The sequence below is a fragment of the Mercenaria mercenaria genome, chromosome 7 (assembly GCF_021730395.1).
Source record: "Mercenaria mercenaria strain notata chromosome 7, MADL_Memer_1, whole genome shotgun sequence".
NCBI lineage: Eukaryota > Metazoa > Mollusca > Bivalvia > Venerida > Veneridae > Mercenaria > Mercenaria mercenaria.
This window is the reverse complement of record NC_069367.1, coordinates 18,071,936-18,094,348: the sequence shown is the minus strand read 5'-3', so window position 1 is coordinate 18,094,348 and position 22,413 is coordinate 18,071,936. Positions and strand designations below refer to the sequence as shown.

At 37.7% G+C, this 22,413-nt stretch overlaps 1 protein-coding gene across 1 annotated transcript in view; it reads left to right on the top strand.

Moving 5' to 3' along the window:
- The window catches only part of LOC123554817 (histone demethylase UTY-like), a 473,287-nt gene that overhangs the window by 99,727 nt on the left and 351,147 nt on the right, over nt 1-22,413 (top strand). Inside the window, exon 5 of the mRNA XM_045345168.2 lies at nt 5,254-5,312. Within this exon, the coding sequence (XP_045201103.2) occupies nt 5,254-5,312 (59 nt within the window). The remainder of the gene's footprint in view (nt 1-5,253; nt 5,313-22,413) is intronic.

Here is a 22,413-nt window from a genome sequence, read left to right as displayed (position 1 = left end):
AAGGCTTGACAGATTTAGATAATATTTGGTACACAAGTGTAACTTCATAAAATACAGGTCAATTTCGACTTTGAGGTTAGCATGTTAAGGGTCAAGGTCACAATGACCCAGAACAGTTAAATGGTTTCTGGATGGTAACTTGAGAACCCCTGGGCCTAGGATCACGAAAGTTGACGGGGGTTGGTCATGACCAGCAGATGAGACCTATTGATTTTGAGGTCAGTAGGTCAAAGGTCATGGTCACAGTAACCTGGAACAGTTAAGCCATTTCTGGATGATAACTGAGAAAGCTTGGACCTAGGATCACGAAACTTAATAGGGAGGTTGATCATGACCAGCAAGTTACCCCTATTGATTTTGAGGTTTGACTTTGACATTGGCTTACTTCTGTGACATTTAGGCTGTATTGTGGGGGTATAACACTCCTGTGACAGCCCTAGTTTGTTTCTGAAGCTTTAGCAAAGAAAATTGTTCAAGCAAGCAACTAAACTCAGCTGAGCGATATAGGGCCATCATGTTTTCATTCTTTAGCTGGCATTAGCACAAAGTGCTCACGGCCAAAACACTATTTGTGCACAAAACTTTTACTCCTGGGTGAAAAAATGCACTTTTGTACAGGGCCTTTAAATTCTGAGCATCAAAAGTGCAATACTTTAGTCATTCAAATGAATACTTGTTTTGCTTGAAAATCTTTTACAGATACATTTTCATGGAGCTTTTAAAGTACAGGTCACCTTATCGTTATTGACACTACAATAGGCATATAACAACTAAAACTTTGTTGGAAAGAAGACTCAAGTACTAATAAACTTTGATAATGTGGCTGTTGAGTCCAATAAGTCCAGGGATGTTCAAAGATAATCCGTCACAGATCTTATGCGAAACAATTATTGGATTTACCTGTATTGGGAAATAAACAGTGTCGATTGTATTGAGGTCAGCTGCCGCATTATCAAAGTTTATTAGTATTCATGTTTACACAGAAATGTCAAAATTGGAATATTAACAAGATAATGAAAATGTACTCTACTTGTGATAAAATTCCAAACAAAATATTTGTTGACTTTCCTAACAGACATAAAACTTTAAACAGAAATGAATACAGAACCTTGAGTATAAAATTTTCCTTCCACATAACTCAATGTTCAAAACACATTTTTGTCTAGTATAAACACTATTCTTAAAATTACAGTCATTTTTAACTGTTCAAAAGTGCTTGTGGTCAGCTATTGTGATCACTCACCGTCTGGCGTCCATCACTTTCCTTTAAACAACATCTCCTCCTAAACCACCAGGCCAATTTTTATGAAACTTCACAGGGATGTCCCTTGGATGGTCATCTTTGAAATTGTTCAAAGAATTGAATTCTATACAGAGATCTGGTTGCTATGGCAACCGAAATGAAAAACTTTAAAAATCTTCTTGTCCAAAACCACAGGTCGTAGGGCTTTGATGTTTGGAGTGTATTAACATCTAGTGGACTCCTTTACCAAGATTGTTCAAATTATTTCCCTAGAGTCAAATATGGCCCCACCCTATGTGTCACATGGTTTACATCTATAGACTTATATAGGGAAAACTTTGAAAATCTTCTTGTCCAAAACCACAGGTCTTAGGGCTTTGATATTTGGTATGTAGCATCATCTATTGGTCCTCTATCAAGATTGTTCAAATTATCCCCCTAGGGTCAAATATGGCCCCGCACTGGGGGTCACATGGTTTATATAGACTTATGTAGGGAAAACTTTGAAAATTGTTTTCTACAAAACCGCATGGCTTAGGGCTTTGATATCTGGTGTGTAGCATCATCGAGTGGCCCTCCACCAAGATAATTCAAATTATCCCCCTTGGATCAAACATGGTTCCACCCTAGAGTGTCACTTGGTTTATATAGACTTTATAGGGAAGAACTTTGAAAATCTTCTTGTCAAAAACAACAGGGCCTAGTGCTCTGATATTTGGTTTTTAGCATCATCTAGTGGTCCTCTACCAAGATTGTTTTAATTATCCCACTAGGGCCAAATATTGCCCTGCCCTGGGGTCACATTTTTAATCCCCCGTAGTGATGGGCCGATTAGCGGATATAATCAATTGACGGCTAGAAAAGTCCAACGAAAAGATAATCGATTATGTTTTCTCAGAGTCGATAGCGGGTACGTATCTACACGGGTATGGACAAAGGTTTCCGAAGAGAAATACGGTGCGTGAGAATTTATGTTTACCTGGAAATATCCGAAATATGGACTACCTGCATACATAACGGATAAAACAGAAGTATGCCGACAATCAAACGTTAGTATTTCGTTTCAGTTATCCAATGAAAATGGATTTAACATCTTACAGTTAGGCACAGCTGTTAACATGGCGGCGTCCATAGCGTCAATAAAAGTGGGGCAAAATAAATTAGAGAAACTTTGATAAATTTTCGTATTTTACAACAGTATGCCTGAGGGAATTTATCTGTTGAAACTGGACACTAATGCCGTTAGATTTCCGTGTCCATAATGTAATTTCAATGGAAAGAACTTGTGTGTTTTTATGCAGTTGCAGTTGTCATCGAGTTGTCATGATTTTTTTCTGCCGAAATTCCGTTTACCCAGTACCGCTGACCAGTGTACATATGGAAACAGATTAAACTCTGATTTTTATCTGATCATTTTTTACCAAGCTTCATGACATTGTTATATGCCATAGCAACAAGCAGTTGGAACATGGTGCTACTCAGTAGTGTCAGGCTGTGGTAACCATTGTATGAAAATATTTATATTACCGAAAAATAACTGAATTCATTTAATGATTTTCTACAATCACTATTTTTGTCAGCCAGAGAAAGACTGAAATATCTGTACTTCCTTTCTGTATGCTAGATATGTTACAGGTACAGGTATACCAGTCAACTGTCACAAATGACAGCTATGAGTCTATGATACATGTACACCAGATTGCAATTTATTGTTGTTTCCCTGTCTGCAACTAATTAGTCATTACTAAACAAGTTTCTGTTTACCAGGAACCAGCTTTAAAACATCTGATTAATGGTAGTTCTTTATTTTTCAAAAGAGCATATGAATTTTAAGTAAAACAGTCATTTTAAAGACATGACTATCTGAATAAACAAGTATGAAAATAAATAACATTCAACCGTTATTTTTCCGATACATCGCATCGGTTTGCTAACCGATTCCAACCGATAATCGGTTGGAGTTTTCCAACCGATGTCCCATCACTAATCCCCCGCCATGAGTGGTGGGGGGTTATAGGAATGGTCTCCGACCGTCAGTCCGTCCGAGCTCACATTTGCATACTTAGGTAGCTATAGGAACAATAGGTAACTGTACTTTTTCTTTGATGTCATTCATTCCATAAGGCTTTTATGTGGCTATTTTTCTCTTACGTGGCTAAAAGAACAATAGAGAGAACAAAAGAGTAGCCACATAAGTATCCATATGTAGGAACTTCCGTCTGTCCATCTGTAACACTTTCATGTCCGCTCCATATCTTCTAAACCCCTTGAAGGATTTTCATGAAACTTTGGTCAAATGATCACCTCATCAAGACGATGTGCAGAACTCATGAGTCGGCCATGTCGGCTCAAGGTCAAGGTCACAACTCGAGGTCAAAGGTTTTAGCCTTCCATTACGTGTCCGCTCTGTATCTCCTAAACCCCTTGAAGGGATTTAATAAAACTTGGGTCAAATGATCACCTCATCAAGAGGATGTGCAGAACTTACGAGTCAACAGTGCAGGTTCAAGGTCAAGGTCACAACTTAGGGTTACAGGTTTGAGCCTTCAATTTTGTGCCCGCTCTGTATCTCCTAAACCCCCTTGAAGGATTTTCATGAAACTTTGGTCAAATGATCACCTCATCAAGACGATGTGCAGAACTCATGAGTCAGCCATGTTGGCTCAAGGTCAAGGTCACAACTCGGGGACAAAGATTTGAGCCTTCCATTTTGTGTCCGCTCTGTATCTCCTAATCCCCTTGAAGGATTCATATGAAACCTGGGTCAAATGATCACCTCATCAAGACGATGTGCAGAACTCATGAGTCAGCCATGCTGGCTCAAGGTCAAGGTCACAAAGATTTGAGCCTTCCATTTTGTGTCCACTCTGTATCTCCAAAATCCCTAGAAGGATTTTCATTAAACTTGGGTCAAATGATTACCACATCATGAACTCATGAGTCAGCCATGTCAACTCAAGGTCAAGGTCACAACTCAAGGTCAAAGGTTTTAGCTGTGTATCTCCTAAACCCCTTGAAGGATTTTCATGAAACTTGTGTCAAATGATCACCTCATCAAGATGATGTGTAGAATTCATGAGTCAGTCATGTCAGTTCAAGGTCAAGGTCACAGCTCAAGGTCAAAGGTTTACCCTTTCACTATCCATAACAGTAGCAGGGGATTTAGACTGCCTTGTTTATATAGACTTGTATAGGGAAAACTTTGAAAATGTTCTTGACAATGGTACAGCATAGAAATTTTGGCAACATTTATAACTTTTGATACAGATTTAAATCCTCATCTTGAATAGTCTTTTTCTTGGCCAACTGGACCCAGTTGTTCGAAACTTTAACAGGGGATTAAGCTAATGGTTGATTAACTTTTAGGGTTAGTTTTGGACATTTTAGAAGACTTAGAAAAACAAATGTATGAGTTAAGAATTATGAAATTTGAAAATTCTTTAATAATAAAATCAAAACATCATACATGTACTAGTGTTTCCCACCAATACTAGTGTTTTGAATAAAAAATTAACCAGCGGTTAGTTTAACAGCCGGTTAAAGTTTTGAACAACTGGCCCCTGACCTACTTTCTTGTTTTTGAATTTACAGCAAAGAGATTTGGATCACATGTATAATTTTTGATACAGATTTCAATACTCATCTTGAATAGTCTTAATCTTGACCTACTGACCTACTTCCTTGTTTTTGAAGGTACAGCATTGAAATTTGGACCACATACAGATTTCTATACTTGTCTTTTATATTCTTAATCCTGACCTACTGACCTACTTGTTTTTGAAGCTACAGCAAAGAGATTTGGACCACATGTATAATTTTTTAAGTGATTTTAATTGTTATTTTGAGCGACTTAAAGACCATCTTGGCCCTCTTGTTCAGTACTTGTTGAAAAATATCTAACAATTAATTGCACTGTGAAATTACAGATATATTTCTCTGGTATATTGTAATAATTTATCAGAATACATGTGATAATAAACGATTACAGGTGTTTTTCTGGTCTTTTTCAGAATGGCCCTTTCCTATATGGTCTTGGATTTGTATACTTTCATTTCAATGCATACCAGCTGTAAGTAACAGTTATTTCTCCATTTTTAGCTTACCTGAGCATGAAGTCCTCAGGGTAGCTATTGTGATCACTTACTGTCTGTTGTCCATTTGTCGGTCAGTCCAGACTTTTCTGCAGACAATATCTCCTCTAAAATGGTGTGGTGGAAGCCGATGAAACTTGGCCTGGGTGTTCCGTAGGGTTGGGTTCTTCTTCCAAAGTTGTTCAAATGGTTCCGCTTCGTAACACATAAGGGCAGCCAGAGCTTAAAACAGTTAAATCTTCAAATGACATCTTCCTCTAAATGGTAATTCACATTTTGAAATAATTTCACACAAATAGGCCTATTGTGTTCTTCTACCAAGATTGTTCAAGTTCTTCAGACTTGTGAAAAAAACATGGCCATCAGGGGGGGTGGTCACTTCCCTGTATTTATTTGTCAAAAAACATGGCAGCCAAAGGACATGGTCACTTTTCCGTATATGTATATAGTGGAAACTTTAAAAATCTTCTCGTGTGAAACTGCTTGCCCGATTTTAAAATAATTTTACACAAATGGTTCTTGTGTGATCTTCTACAAATAGTGTTCAAATTTTTCTGATTTGTCAAAAAAACATGGCTGCCATGGGGGCGTGGTCACTTTTCCCTGTATTATTATTATACCACACTTTTTTAAGCACTCTTTTCAAACAAAATATGTATGTTCAAAAGTGCTTTACAGAAACATAAGAACACACACATACATATACATACATGTAAATATATTGGTAAAAGATCAAAAGGAATAGTAATTAAAACATGATCATCCATAAATTATGTTCAACGTTAAATTACATTACGAGAGCAACCTTTCTCAACACAAAACATGTTTGTTTTGGGTTTAACGCCATTTGTCACCATACTTTACTGTTCGACTCCTCGGCACATCCAAAGACACTGGACCATTTGCTGACCTTAAGTCTCTTCGAGGTTTGTACATGTCCAGCATATCGACAATATACTTCGGAGATTCATTGTGCATGGCTTTGTATGTAAGTGTCAAGATTTTGAACTCAATGCGGTGCTGAACCAGAAGCCAATGCAACTCCTTCAAGACTGGCGTGATGTGATCGTATCATGGAGTCTTGATTATGATTCGGACCGCTGTGTTTTGTACACATTGAAGTTTTTGCAGTTTGTCTTTTGCAGCGAGTTATAGTAGTCTACTTTCGATGTAACCAGAGAGTTCACAAGAGACTTGGTAGCATCAGCTGTGATGTACTGCCTAATGTGGCCTATTTGCCGAAGTTGTGCATAACTAGCTCTACAAAGAGAGTTAACATGCTGTGTCATGACCATGTTTGAATCCATTCTAGCACCGAGATTCTTCACACATATTGATGGTTTAATCTGAGAGGGTCCTACTTTCACACAGATATCTTCGGGTATTTTTGTGTGATTTGTGTGAAACAAAATGACCTCAGTTTTGTCAGTATTGAGCTTCAGCATGTTCTGATGCATCCAAGAGACTATGTCGTTGAGACAGATTTCAATTCGAGATAGGGCTCATCATGTTGGTAGGAAATAGCTTTTGGCTTAAACGACAAGTATAGTGGCGAGTCATCGGCATAAAAGTGATGATTCAGTCCATGGCATCTGCAGATTGAACCAACGGGTTTTGTGTACATGATGTAGTTTTTCGGTCCTAGGACAGATCCTTGTGGTACACTGTATTTCATGTGGACTGGAGTAGACAGTTCGCCATTTACTGAGACTGTTTTGTAGCGGTCATTCAGATAAGAAGTCATCCACTGTAGAGGTTTGCCAATGATCCCGAAGTCATTTTCCAAGCGTTTTAGCAACGTTTCATGATCGATAGTATAGTATCAAACGCAGCTGATAAGTCAAGCATTACCAAAATTGTGATTTCGTTTTGATCCATCCAGGGATTGAAGAATGTCATTTTGAACTTAGAGAAGTGCAGTTTCTGTAGAGTGATGCTTTCTGTATGCAGACTGGTGCTGTTCATGTAGGTTCTTAGAGGTCAAGTGGCACTCAATGCGTTTATCTACTACTTTTTCCAGTGCTTTTGAGACAAAAGGTAGGTTTGAAACAGGCCTGTAGTTCTTTAGTTCATTGAAATCAAGGTCTGTTTTTTTCAAAAGAAGTCTAACATGAGACTTTTTGAATTCTTTTGGAACATACGCGGTTTCCAGTGATGTGTTTATAATTTTTGTCAAAGCTGGAAGAAGCTCATCAAGGCATGTCTTTAAAAGCCAGAATATTACTCTCAATAAAATCTTGGACGAATTTAATATTGGGTCATCTGGGGTCAAAAACTAGGTCACCAGGTCAAATCAAAGGAAAAGCTTGTTAACACTCTAGAGGTCATAATTTCGGCCCAATCTTAATAAATCTTGGTCAGAATGTTACTCTCAATAAAATTTTGGATGAGTTCGATATTGGGTCATCTGGGGTCAAAAACTAGGTCACCAGGTCTGATCAAAGGAAAAGCTTGTTAACACTCTAGAGGTCACAGTTTGGCCCAATCTTAATGAAACTTGGTCAGAATATTACCCTCAATAAAATCTTGGACGAGTTCAATATGGGTCATCTGGGGTCAAAAACTAGGTCACCAGGTCAAATCAAAGGAAAAGCTTGTTAACACTCTAGAGGTCATAATTTCGGCCCAATCTTAATGAAACTTGGTCAGAATATTACTCTCAATAAAATCTTGGACAAGTTCGATATTGGGTCATCTAGGGTCAAAAAGTAGGTCACCAGGTCAAATCAAAGGAAAAGCTTGTTAACACTAGAGGTCATAATTTTGGCCCAATCTTAATGAAACTTGGTCAGAATATTACTCTCAATAAAATCTTGGACGAATTCGATATTGGGTCATCTGGGGTCAAAAACTAGGTCACCTAGTCAAATCAAAGGAAAAGCTTTTTAACACTGTAGAGGCCACATTTATGACTGTATCTTCATGAATTTTGGTCAGAATGTTAATCTTGATGGCCTCAAGGTTCAGGTTGAATATGGGTCAGGTGGGATCAAAAACTAGGTCACCAGGTGAAATCAAAGGAAAAGGCAGTTAACACTGTAGAGGTCACATTTATGACCATATCTTAATGGAACTTAGTCAGAATGTTGATCATGATGATCTATAGGTCAGGTTCAAATCTGGGTCAGGTGGGGTCAAAAACTAGGTTACAGAATGTTAATTTTGATTCTCTTTAGATCAAGTTCGAATCTGGGTCATGTGGGGTCAAAAACTAGGGCACCGGGTCAAATCAAAGGAAAAGCTAGTTAACACTTTAGAGATCACATTTATGACCTTATCTTTATGAAACTTGGTCAGAATGTTAATCTTGATCATCTTTAGGTCAATAGGTCCGGTGATCGATACAGGGCCTTCATGGCCCTCTTGTTTAGTAACCTATTTACTGTTGCACACTGTATGTATATAGTGGGAATTGAAAAAATCTTCTCGTGTAAAACTGCTAGCCCGATTTTAGAATAATTTCACACAAATGGTCCTTGTGTGACTCTCTACCAAGATTATTCAAATTCTTTTGATTTGTCAAAAAACATGGCTGCCAGAGGACATGGTCACTTTTCCCTATATGTGGAAACTTTAAAAATCTTCTTTTGTGAAACTGCTAGCCCTATTTTAAAATAATTTTACACAAATGGTTCTTGTGTGATCTTCTACAAATAGTGTTCAAATTTTTCTGATTCATCAAAAAACATGGCCGCCAGAGGGCTGGTCACTTTTCATCAACAATTTCTTTAAACAATATTTCCTCCAAAACAACGCAATGGATTTTGATGAAACTTTACACAAATGATCTCTGAGTAGCCCTCTTTCAAAGTTGTTCTAATGGTTCCGGTTCATTAAACATATGTGTCTTTCTTGTTAAAAAAAGATTTTTAGCTCACCTGAGCACGAAGTGCTCAAGGTGAGCTTTTGTGATCGCCCTGTGTCCGTCGTCTGTCATCGTCCGTCTGTTCGTCCGTCGTCAACAATTTGACTGTTAACACTCTAGAGGTCACAATTTTTACCTAATCTTAACCCTTTCCCACATCGATATGTATCACTGTATCTAATGATTACCAAACAGAAACGTATTGACCCGTGTCTATCGGTTACCCGAAAGAAACGTATAATACCGATTAACGGCCATTTGAACAGAATCGTTTTATCCCGTGTCTCATAATCAATCGCTTTATTTTCGTTCTTTTCCTAAAGAAACAAATTCCGGATGTTTACTAACTCAAAATATGGGATTTCGTCATCATTATTTATGTACAAGATCATGTGGTTACTATTTAAATTTATCGAGTACTTTGCAAAGAAAGACACCGGGGTTTTTTCCTACATGTGCTTAGTAACGTCATGGAAAATTACTGAGAAAACTGCTTGCAACTGGCCGATTCGTGGGACTTTCCTCGTTCTAAAAATAACAACCATATAACAACATAAATAACCTATAAATCAAACTTTCAAACATCAAAATAAAATTGTATATGAATTTCAATGTGAAAGTAATCCAAAACAGAATTTTATGCCTAAAAATATAATTCCCTTACTTTAACACTTTATATCTTCGAAACTCAAAGAGAAGCTACAATAAATTTTGTATCATCGGAAAGAGAATTTAAATTGCTATAAACTTTATATTGACAACAATAATGTCAAACTTACAGAAAATATGAAAATAATGACATTTTTAACATAAGCGTGTATAATCACAAAATAATGCCAACACCTCTGTTCAGATAAGACAGTCACGCTTATCAGCCATGTACCGATTATTGATTATCACTTATCAGTGTTATGTAAAAGAGGTTACTTTGGCTTCTGTTCTGAGTGGTAAAGGGTTAATGAAACTTGGTCAGAATGCTACCCTCAATAAAATGTTGGACGAATTGTATATTGGGTCATCTGGGGTCAAAAACTAGGTCACCAGGTCAAATCAAAGGAAAGGCTTGTTAACACTCTAGAGGTCACAATTTTGGCCCAATCTTAATGAAACATGGTCAGAATGTTACCCTCAATAAAATCTTGGACAAGTTCGATATTGGGTCATCTGGGGTCAAAAACTAGGTCACCAGGTCAGATCAAAGGAAAAGGTTGTTAACACTCTAGAGGTCACAATTTTGGCCCAATCTTAATGAAACTTGGTCAGAATGTTACCCTCAATAAAATCTTGGAAGAATTTGATATTGGGTCATCTGGGGTCAAAAACTAGGTCACCAGGTCAAATCTAAGGAAAAGCTTGTTAACACTGTAGAGGTCACATTTAAGACTATATCTTCATGAAACTTGGTCAGAATGTTAATCTTGATGATCTCAAGGTCCAGTTTGAATCTGGGTCATGTAGGATCAAAAACTAGGTCACTAGGTCAAATCAAAGGAAAAGCTGGTTAACACTCTAGAGGCCACATTTATGACCATATCTTAATGAAAGTTGGTCAGAATGTTAATCTTGATGATCTATAGGTCAAGATTAAATCTGGGTCAGGCGGGGTCAAAAACTAGGTCATTAGGTCAAATCAAAGGAAAAGCTTGTTAACACTCTAGAGGCCACATTTATGACTGTATCTTCATGAACTTAATCAGAATGTTAATCTTGATAATCTTTAGGTCAGGTTAGAATCTGGTCATCCGGGTCAAAAACTAGGCCACCAGGTCTAATCAAGGAAAAGTAGTTTACACTTAGAGGCTACATTTATGACCATATCTTAATGAAACTTGGTCAGAATGTTGATCTTTATGATCTTTAGATCAATAGGTCAGGTGAGTGATACAGGGCCTTCATGGCCCTCTTGTTATATATCAGACTTCAAAAATCCTTTTTTTGTAGAGCTTTGATTTTGGCATTTGTTATAAGGATTTGACTCTCTGCCATACATGTCCAAATTATTACCTAAGTAAAAAAAATGGCACCGCTCCAGTGTCTGACATGTACTTACTATAGGCTTTTATAGATAAGAAAATCTTCTCTGAATCAATCATGGCTAGTGCCTTGATATTTGGCATGTGATATCAGATATGTAATTTTTCAATTATTGCCCTAGGTTAAAAAGTGTGTGAAATGTATATAATATAAGCTAACATAGAAGAAACCTAACTCTGTACTAATACAACACAAATTGAAGCCTTTGTACACATGTGAGCACTTTAGGGTTGATGACCCTCTTGTTTGGTATTTAGTATGTTGTATTGCCTTGTGGTCCTCTATAAAGATTATTCAATTATGCCCTGAGTGAAAAGAGGCACCACCCAGAGGGTCTCAAGTTTAATAGACTTATATAGGGAAAAACTTGAAAAATCTTCCTGCCTGAAACTGCAAGGCCTAGGCTTTTGATATTTGGTATGTAGCATTGTGTAGTGGTTCTAAGAAGATTGTTCAAATTATGCCCCTGGCCCATCCGGGGGGGTGGGGGGTCACTTGTATATCAGTTATATAGGAAAAAATACTTCAAAAATTGTCTGATCATATTTCTTAGACTGTTTAATTATAATTACCTGATGACCCCAAGTGATAAGGGTCACTTGACTGTAACCTTGACCTACTGACCTGCTTTCTTGTTTTTAGCTCACCTGAGCCAAAGGTTCAGGGTGAGCTATTGTGATTGCTCACTGTCCGGCGTCCAGCATCCGTCCATCTGTCGTCCATGGCAACCGAAAGGAAAAACTTTAAAAATCTTTTTGTGCAAAACCACAGGTCATAGGGCTTTTATATTTGGTATTTAGCATCGTCTAGTGGTCCTCTACCAAGTGTATACAAATTATTCCCCTTGGGTTAAATATGGTCCCGCCCTGGGGGTCACATGGTTTACATAGACTTAAATAAGGAAAATTTTGAAAATCTAAGGGGAATAATTTGTATACACTTGGTAGAGGACCACTAGACGATGCTAAATACCAAATATAAAAGCCCTATGACCTGTGGTTTTGGACACGAAGATTTTTAAAGTTTTTCCTTTCGGTTGCCATGGACGACGGATGGACGGATGCTGGACGCCGGACAGTGAGCAATCACAATAGCTCACCCTGAACCTTTGGCTCAGGTGAGCTAAAAACAAGAAAGCAGGTCAGTAGGTCAAGGTTACAGTCAAGTGACCCTTATCACTTGGGGTCATCAGGTAATTATAATTAAACAGTCTAAGAAATATGATCAGACAATTTTTGAAGTATTTTTTCCTATATAACTGATATACAAGTGACCCCCCCCCCCCCCCCGGATGGGCCAGGGGCATAATTTGAACAATCTTCTTAGAACCACTACGCAATGCTACATACCAAATATCAAAAGCCTAGGCCTTGCAGTTTCAGGCAGGAAGATTTTTCAAGTTTTTCCCTATATAAGTCTATGTAAAACTTGAGACCCTCTGGGTGGTGCCTCTTTTCACCTCAGGGGCATAATTTGAATAATCTTTATAGAGGACCACTAGGCAATACAACATACTAAATACCAAACAAGAGGGTCATCAACCCTAAAGTGCTCACATGTGTACAAGGCTTCAAGTGTGTTTGTATTAGTACAGAGTTAGGTTTCTTCTATGTTAGCTTATATTATATACATTTCACACACATTTTTTAACCTAGGGCAATAATTTGAAAAATTACATATCTGATATCACATGCCAAATATCAAGGCACTAGCCATGATTGATTCAGAGAAGATTTTCTTATCTATAAAAGCCTATAGTAAGTACATGTCAGACACTGGAGCGTGGCCATTTTTTTTACCTTAGGGTAATAATTTGGACATGTATGGCAGAGAGTCAAATCCTTATAACAAATGCCAAATATCAAAGCTCTACAAAAAAAGGATTTTTGAAGTCTGATATATAACAAGAGGGCCATGAAGGCCCTGTATCACTCACCTGACCTATTGACCTAAAGATCATCAAGATCAACATTCTGACCAAGTTTCATTAAGATATGGTCATAAATGTAGCCTCTAAAGTGTAAACTACTTTTCCTTTGATTAGACCTGGTGGCCTAGTTTTTGACCCCGGATGACCCAGATTCTAACCTGACCTAAAGATTATCAAGATTAACATTCTGATTAAGTTTCATGAAGATACAGTCATAAATGTGGCCTCTAGAGTGTTAACAAGCTTTTCCTTTGATTTGACCTAATGACCTAGTTTTTGACCCCGCCTGACCCAGATTTAATCTTGACCTATAGATCATCAAGATTAACATTCTGACCAACTTTCATTAAGATATGGTCATAAATGTGGCCTCTAGAGTGTTAACCAGCTTTTCCTTTGATTTGACCTAGTGACCTAGTTTTTGATCCTACATGACCCAGATTCAAACTGGACCTTGAGATCATCAAGATTAACATTCTGACCAAGTTTCATGAAGATATAGTCTTAAATGTGACCTCTACAGTGTTAACAAGCTTTTCCTTAGATTTGACCTGGTGACCTAGTTTTTGACCCCAGATGACCCAATATCAAATTCTTCCAAGATTTTATTGAGGGTAACATTCTGACCAAGTTTCATTAAGATTGGGCCAAAATTGTGACCTCTAGAGTGTTAACAACCTTTTCCTTTGATCTGACCTGGTGACCTAGTTTTTGACCCCAGATGACCCAATATCGAACTTGTCCAAGATTTTATTGAGGGTTACATTCTGACCATGTTTCATTAAGATTGGGCCAAAATTGTGACCTCTAGAGTGTTAACAAGCCTTTCCTTTGATTTGACCTGGTGACCTAGTTTTTGACCCCAGATGACCCAATATACAATTCGTCCAACATTTTATTGAGGGTAGCATTCTGACCAAGTTTCATTAACCCTTTACCACTCAGAACAGAAGCCAAAGTAACCTCTTTTACATAACACTGATAAGTGATAATCAATAATCGGTACATGGCTGATAAGCGTGACTGTCTTATCTGAACAGAGGTGTTGGCATTATTTTGTGATTATACACGCTTATGTTAAAAATGTCATTATTTTCATATTTTCTGTAAGTTTGACATTATTGTTGTCAATATAAAGTTTATAGCAATTTAAATTCTCTTTCCGATGATACAAAATTTATTGTAGCTTCTCTTTGAGTTTCGAAGATATAAAGTGTTAAAGTAAGGGAATTATATTTTTAGGCATAAAATTCTGTTTTGGATTACTTTCACATTGAAATTCATATACAATTTTATTTTGATGTTTGAAAGTTTGATTTATAGTTAATAGACTCATCTTCCGAATCCGAATCGGTAAGTATTTATATAAAAAAAACCCCATCAAACTGAATAACACTACAAAATTAACGGATCTTAAAATTTCTGAAAGTGCAAAAAGATCGCTGAGATCGAGACTCGTAACCGACTACAGTATTCTTGTGCTAAAAATTTAAATATTTTTAGATAATATTACGTAATATTTTGATGATCAAACGTCGGTACATCACGGGTGACTTCCGCTGCAATTAACTTTTGGGGTGTCATAAAATATTTGGAAGCCACAGTCCATCTGTTTTGATCAACACTTCCCGTTATGTAAGGCCATAAATTCCAAGCCATCGTATACACAAATTGTTGTTTAGGGGAAATCTGCATGTATCACCCGTGACCTTCATGACCTAACACATTTAAAAATACTTAGATGTTAAATGGTTGTTATTTTTAGAACGAGGAAAGTCCCGCGAACCGGCCAGTTGCAAGCAGTTTTCTCAGTAATTTTCCATGACGTTACTAAGCGTCGTGCACATGTAGGAAAAAACCCCGGTGTCTTTCTTTGCAAAGTACTCGATAAATTTAAATAGTAACCACATGATCTTGTACATAAATAATGATGACGAAATCCCATATTTTGAGTTAGTAAACATCCGGAATTTGTTTCTTTAGGAAAAGAAGAAAATAAAGCGATTGATTATGAGACACGGGATAAAACGATTCTGTTCAAATGGCCGTTAATCGGTATTATACGTTTCTTTCGGGTAACCGATAGACATGGGTCAATACGTTTCTGTTTGGTAATCATTAGATACAGTGATACATATCGATGTGGGAAAGGGTTAAGATTAGGTAAAAATTGTGACCTCTAGAGTGTTAACAGTCAAATTGTTGACGACGGACGAACAGACGGACGATGACAGACGACAGACACAGGGCGATCACAAAAGCTCACCTTGAGCACTTCGTGCTCAGGTGAGCTAAAAATCTTTTTTTAACAAAAAAGACACATATGTTTAATGAACCGGATACTTATCTTGATTAGTCTTAATCATGACCTACTGACCTACTTTCTTGTTTTAGCTGAGAGTGAGTGATCACAATAGCCCATCCTGAGCTTGTGCAGTGGACGGACACCGGACATGAGCGATCACAATAGCCCATCCTGAGCACAAGCTCAGGATGGGCTATTGTGATCGCTCATGTCCGGTGTCCGTCCACTGTCTGTCCATCCACACTTTCACCATCCGTCCGGTGTCTGTCCATCCACACTTTCCTTTAAACAACATCTCTTCCTAAACCACTAGGCCAATTTCGATGAAACTTCACAGGAATGTTCTTAAGATGGTCTTTCATAAAAATGGTTCAAAGAATCGAATTCCTTACAAAACTCTGGTTGCCATGGCAACTGAATAGAAACACTTTAAAAATCTTCTTGTCCAAAACCACAGGTCCTAGGTCTTTGATATTTGGTATGTAGCATCATCTAGTGGTCCTCTACCAAGAATATTCAAATTATCCCTCTAGGGTCAGATATGTCCTTGGGGGTCAAATGGTTTATTTAGACTTATATAGGGAAAATCTTCTCGTAAAAAAACACAGGGCTAAGGGCTTTGATATTTGGTATGTAGCATCATCTAATGGTCCTCTACCAAAGATTGTTCAAATTATTCCCCTAGGGTCATATATGGCCCCGCCCGGTGGGGGTTGGGGGGCACATGGTTTAAATAGACTTATACAGGGAGAAATCTTTAAAATTTAGACCACCTGTATAATTTTTGATACAGATTTCAATACTCATCTTGAATTGTCTTAATCTTGGCTTGTTGTTCGAAACTTTGACCAGTTGTTAAACTGACTGCTGGTTAAATTTTGTTTCAAAATTTTAGTCCAAGCGGGAACCACTTGTATGATGTTTTGCTTTTACATGAAAGACATTTTAGTGTTCATAATCGTTAACTCATACATTTGTTTTTTTAGCTCACCTGAGCAATGCTCAGGTGAGTTTTTCTGATCACTCGATGTCCGGCGTCTGTCTGTCCATCAACATTTAGCTCGTGTATGCGATAGAGGCTGTATTTTTCAACTGATCTTCATGAAATTTGGTCAGAATGATTATCTTGATGAAATCTAGGCCGAGTTGGAAAATGGGTCATCTGGGGTCAAAAACTAGGTCACTAGGTCAAATCAAAGAAAAACCTTGTGTATACGATAGAGGCTGTATTTTTAGCCCACCATCATCAGATGGTGGGCTATTCAAATCACTCTGCGTCCGTGGGCCGTCTTCCTTCCGTCCGTCAGTCCATCCGTCCTTCCGTCTGTTAACAATTTCTCGTTATCGCATCTCCTCAGAAACTACCGGGGGGATTTTAACCAAACTTTGTCAGAATGATGTATTGGTACCCTAGTTGTGTCCCCCTGAAAATCAGACTGGTTCAACAATTTTTTAGTGAGTTATGGCCCTTTGTTTATTTCTATAATTTACATAGATTTATATAGGGAAAAACTTTGAAAATCTTCTTGTCCAAAACCACAGAGCCTAGGGCTTTGATATTTGGTATGAAGCATCATCTAGTGGTCCTCTACCAAGATGATTCAAATTATTTCCTTGGGGTCTTATATGGCCCCGCCCCGGGGGTCACATGGTTTATATAGACTTATATAGGGAAAAACTTTGAAAAACCTCTTGTTCAAAACCACAGGGCCTAGGGCTTTGATATTTTGTATATGACATCATCTAGTGGTCTTCTACTAAGATTGTTCAAATTATCCCCCTAGGGTCAAATATGGCCCCGCCCCAGGGGTCACATGGTTTACATAGACTTATATAGGGAAAAACTTTGAAAATCTTCTAGTCCAAACCACAAAGCCTAGGGCTTTGGCATTTGTAATGTAGCATCATCTAGTGGTTCTCTACCAAGTTTGTTCAAATTATCCCCCTAGGGTCAAATATTGCCCCGCCCTGGGGGGTCACATGGTTCATATAGACTTATATAGGGAAAAGATTTTAAAATCTTGTCAATAACCTACAACATTCAAATTTGGACCACATGACTGTATGGTTTTGAGTGGCAAGATGAACCTTGACATGAGTTGACCTTGATTTTGACCTAGTGACCTACTTTCACATTTCTGTAGCTACAGCCTTCAAATTTGGACCAAATGCATAGTTTTGTGCACTGAAACAAACTTTGACCTTGACATTGACCTAGTGACCTACTTTCACATTTTTTAAGGTACAGGCTTCAAATTTGGACCACATGCATAGTTTCGTGTTCTGAAATGGAATTTGACCTTGATTTTGACCTACTGACCTACTTTCACATTTCTCAAGCTACAGCCTTCAAATTTGGACCACATGCATAGTGTTGTGTACTGAAACAAACTTTGACCTTTACATTGACCTAGTGACCTACTTTCACATTTTTGAAGGTACAGGCTTCAAATTTGGAACACATGCATAGTTCTGTGTTCCGAAATAAAATTTGACCTTGATTTTGACCTAGTGACCTACTTTCACATTTCTCAAGCTACAGCCTTCAAATTTGGACCACTTGCATAGTTTTGTGTACCGAAATGAACTTTGACCTTAAGATTGACCTAGTGACCTACTTTCACATTTCTGTAGCTACAGGCTTCAAATTTAGACCACATGCATAGGATTGTGTACCGAAACAAACTTTGACCTTGACATTGACCTAGTGACCTACTTTCACATTTTTGAAGGTACAGGCTTTAAATTTGGACCACATGCATAAATTTGTGTTCTGAAGTGTAATTTGACCTTGATTTTGACCTAGTGACCTACTTTCACATTTCATCCTTGAAATTGATCTAGTGACCTACTTTCACATTTCTCAAACTACAGCTTTCAAATTTGGACCACATGCACACTGTTGTGTACGGAAATGAAATTTGACCTTGAGCTAGTCAGTAAGTCTTGAAATTTGGAACACTCAAAAATGGCACATTTGTGGGCGCCAAGATCACTCTGTGATCTCTTGTTCAATGTATCTTCATGAATTTTGGTCAGAATGATTACCTTGATGAATTCTAGGCCGAGTTCGAAAATGGGTCATCTGGGGTCAAAAACTAGGTCACTAGATCAAATCAAAGAAAACCTTGTGTATGCGATAGAGGCTGTATTTTTCAAGTAATCTTCATTAATTTTGGTCAGAATGATAACCTTGATGAAATCTAGGCCGAGTTCGAAAATGGGTCATCTGGGATCAAAAACCAGGTCACTAGGTCAAATCAAAGAAAAACCTTGTGTACGTAATAGAGGCTATATTTTTCAATTGATCTTCATGAAATTCAGTCAGAATGATTGCCTTGATAAAATCTTGGTAAAGTTTGAATATGGGTCATCTTGGGTGAAAAATTAGGTCACTAGGTCAAATCAAAGAAAAACCTTGTGTATGCGATAGAGGCTGTATTTTTCAATTGATCTTTATGAAATTTGGTCAGAATTATTGCCTTGATAAAATCTAGGTTGAGTTTGGTTATTAGTCATCTGTGGTCAAAAACTAGGTCACTAGGTCAAATCAAAGAAAAACCTTGTGTATGCAATAGAGGTTGTATTTTTCAATTGATGTTCATGAAATTTGGTCAGAATGATTGCCATGATGAAATCTAGGACCAGTTTGAATATGGGTCATCTGGGGTCAAAAACTAGGTCACTAGGTCAAATCAAAGGAAAACCTTGTGTATGTGATAGAGGCTGTATTTTTCAATTGATCTTCATGAAATTTGGTCAGAATGATTGCCTTGATGAAATCTAGGTCAAGTTTGAATATGGGTCATCTGGGGTCAAAAACTAGGTCACTAGGTCAAATCAAAGGAAAACCTTGTGTATGTGATAGAGGCTGTATTTTTCAATTGATCTTCATGAAATTTGGTCAGAATGATTGCCTTGGTAAAATCTAGGCCAAGTTTGAATATGGGTCATCTTGGGTCAAAAACTAGGTCACTAGGTCAAATAAAAAAAATTCTTGTGTTTGCACCAATTTAAATGATACTTGGTCAGAATATTTTTTTCCATGCAATCACTAGGTCTATGTTTACACTGTTATGGTGTATTATGGTGTGTTTCTCAGGTGAGCGGCCTAGGGCCATCTTGGCCCTCTTGTCTAAGTCTTCTAAAATGTTGAAATGTAACAATAAGAGTTAATCGACCATAAGCTTAATCGCCTGTTAGAGTTTCGAACAACTGGGTCCGGACCTACTTTCTTGTTTTTAGTTCACCTGTCACAAAGTGACAAGGTGAGCTTTTGTGATCGCGCGGTGTCCGTCGTCTGTCCGTTCGTGCGTCCGTAAACATTTGCTTGTGACCACTCTAGAGGTCACACTTTTCATGGGATCTTTATCAAAGTTGGTCAGAATGTTCATCTTGATGATATCTAGGTCAAGTTCGAAACTGGGTCACGTGCGGTCAAAAACTAGGTCAGTAGGTCTAAAAATAGAAAAACCTTGTGACCTCTCTAGAGGCCATATATTTCAAAAGATCTTCATGAAAATTGGTTAGAATGTTCATCTTGATGATATCTAGGTTAAGTTCGAAACTGGGTCACGTGCCTTCAAAAACTAGGCCAGTACGTCTAAAAAAAGAAAAACCTTGTGACTTCTCTAGAGGCCATATATTTCACAAGATCTTCATGAAAATTAGTCAGAACGTTCACCTTGATGATATCTAGGTCAAGTTTGAAACTCGGTCACATGCCATCAAAAACTAGGTCAGTAGGTCAAATAATAGAAAAACCTTGTGACCTCTCTAAAGGCCATATTTTTCATGGGATCTGTATGAAAGTTGGTCTGAATGTTCATCTTGACGATATCTAGGTCAAGTTCGAAACTGGGTCACGTGCTGTCAAAATCTAGGTCACTAGGTCTAAAAATAGAAAAACCTTGTGACCTCTCTAGAGGCCATATATTTCATGACATCTTCATGAAAATTGGTCAGAACGTTCACCTTGATGATATCTAGGTCAAGTTTGAAAAAGGGTCACATGCCGTCAAAAACTAGGTCAGTAGGTCAAATAATAGAAAAACCTTGTGAGCTCTCTAGAGGCCATATTTTTCATGGGATCTGTATGAAAGTTAATCTGAATGTTCATCTTGATGATATCTAGGTCAAGTTCAAAAGTTGGTCACGTCCCATCAAAAACTAGGTCAGTAGGTCAAATAATAGAGAAACCTTGTGACCTCTCTAAAGGCCATATTTTTCATTGGATCTGTATGAAAATTGGTCTGAATGTTCATCTTAATGATATCTAGGTCAAGTTCGAAAAAGGGTCATGTGCGGTCAAAAACTAGGTCAGTAGGTGTAAAAATAGAAAAACCTTGTGACCTCTCTAGAGGCCATACTTGTGAATGGATCTCCATAAAAATTGGTCAGAATGTTCATCTTGATGATATCTAGGTCAAGTTTGAAACTGGGTCACGTGCCTTAAAAAACTAGGTCAGAAGGTCAAATAGTAGAAAAACCTTGTGACTTCTCTAGAGTCCATACTTTTCATGGGATCTGTATGAAAGTTGGTCTGAATGTTCATCTTGATGTTATCTAGGTCAAGTTTGAAACTGGGTCAACTGCGGTCAAAAACTAGGTCAGTAGGTCTAAAATTATTTAAATCTTTTGACCTCTTTAGAGGCCATATTTTTCAATGGATTTTCATGAAAATTGATCTGAATGTTCACCTTGATGATATATAGATCAGTTTCGAAACTGGGTCACGTGCAGTCAAAAACTAGGTCAGTAGGTATAAAAATAGAAAAACCTTGTGACCTCTCTAGAGGCCATATTTTTCATGAGATCTCCATGAAAATTAGTGAGAATGTTCACCTTGATGATATCTAGGTAAAGTTCAAAACAGGGTCACGTACCTTCGAAAACTAGGTCCATTGGTCAAATAATAGAAAAACCTTGTGACCTCTCTAGAGACCATATTTTTCAATGGATCTTCATGAAAATTGGTCAGAATTTTTATCTTGATAATATCTAGGTCAAGTTCAAAACTGGGTCACATGAGCTCAAAAACTAGGTCACTATGTCAAATAATAGAAAAAACGACGTCATGCTCAAAACTGGGTCATGTGGGAAGAGGTGAGCGATTCAGGACCATCATGGTCCTCTTGTTGAAGGAGTATTCTTAACCCTGACCTACTTGCTTGTTTTTGAAACTTCAGCAAAGAGATTTTAACCGTCTGTATACGTGTGCCCCCACCACTCAGTGTAAATAGATTTGGTCGTGTCTGTCAGTCCTTTCACAATTTCTTGTGAACACGATAGAGACCACATTTTGCAATTGATTTTAATCAACCTTACACATAACTTGAACTGGTATTATATCTCAGTTGCTTTCGAAAACTGGCCAGATCCCTTCATGGGTTCCAGAGTTATGGCCCCTCAAAGGGCTAAACTTTGCAATTTTGGCTTGTGAATATGATAAAGATGACATTTTGCAATAAATTTTAATAAAACTTGCACACAACTTATATTGGCATAATATCTCGGTTCCTTTTGAAAACTGGCCAGATCCCATCATGGGTTCCAGAGTTTGGCCCTTTAAAGGGCCAAAATTTGCTATTTTGGCTTTTGCAGTCATGTAGAGACTTCATTTATGGTTTGATTTGATACAAACTTGCAAAATATCTTAAACAATAATAGATACTGGATTCCATGATGAATCCGGCAGATTTAGTCATAGGTTCCGGAGTTATGGACCCTGACTGACCCCTGAAAGAGCCAAAATTTGTTAATTTTTACCTTGTGAACACAATAGAAATGACATTTTACATTCGATTTTAACCACACTTACACACAACTTCAATAAGATATTGGCTCTGTTCAAAAACCGGCTAGATTAACTATTTTGGCCCTTTCATTATGTCTCCCACCACACAGTGGTGTGGGGGACATATTGATATTTACTCCAGTCTGTGT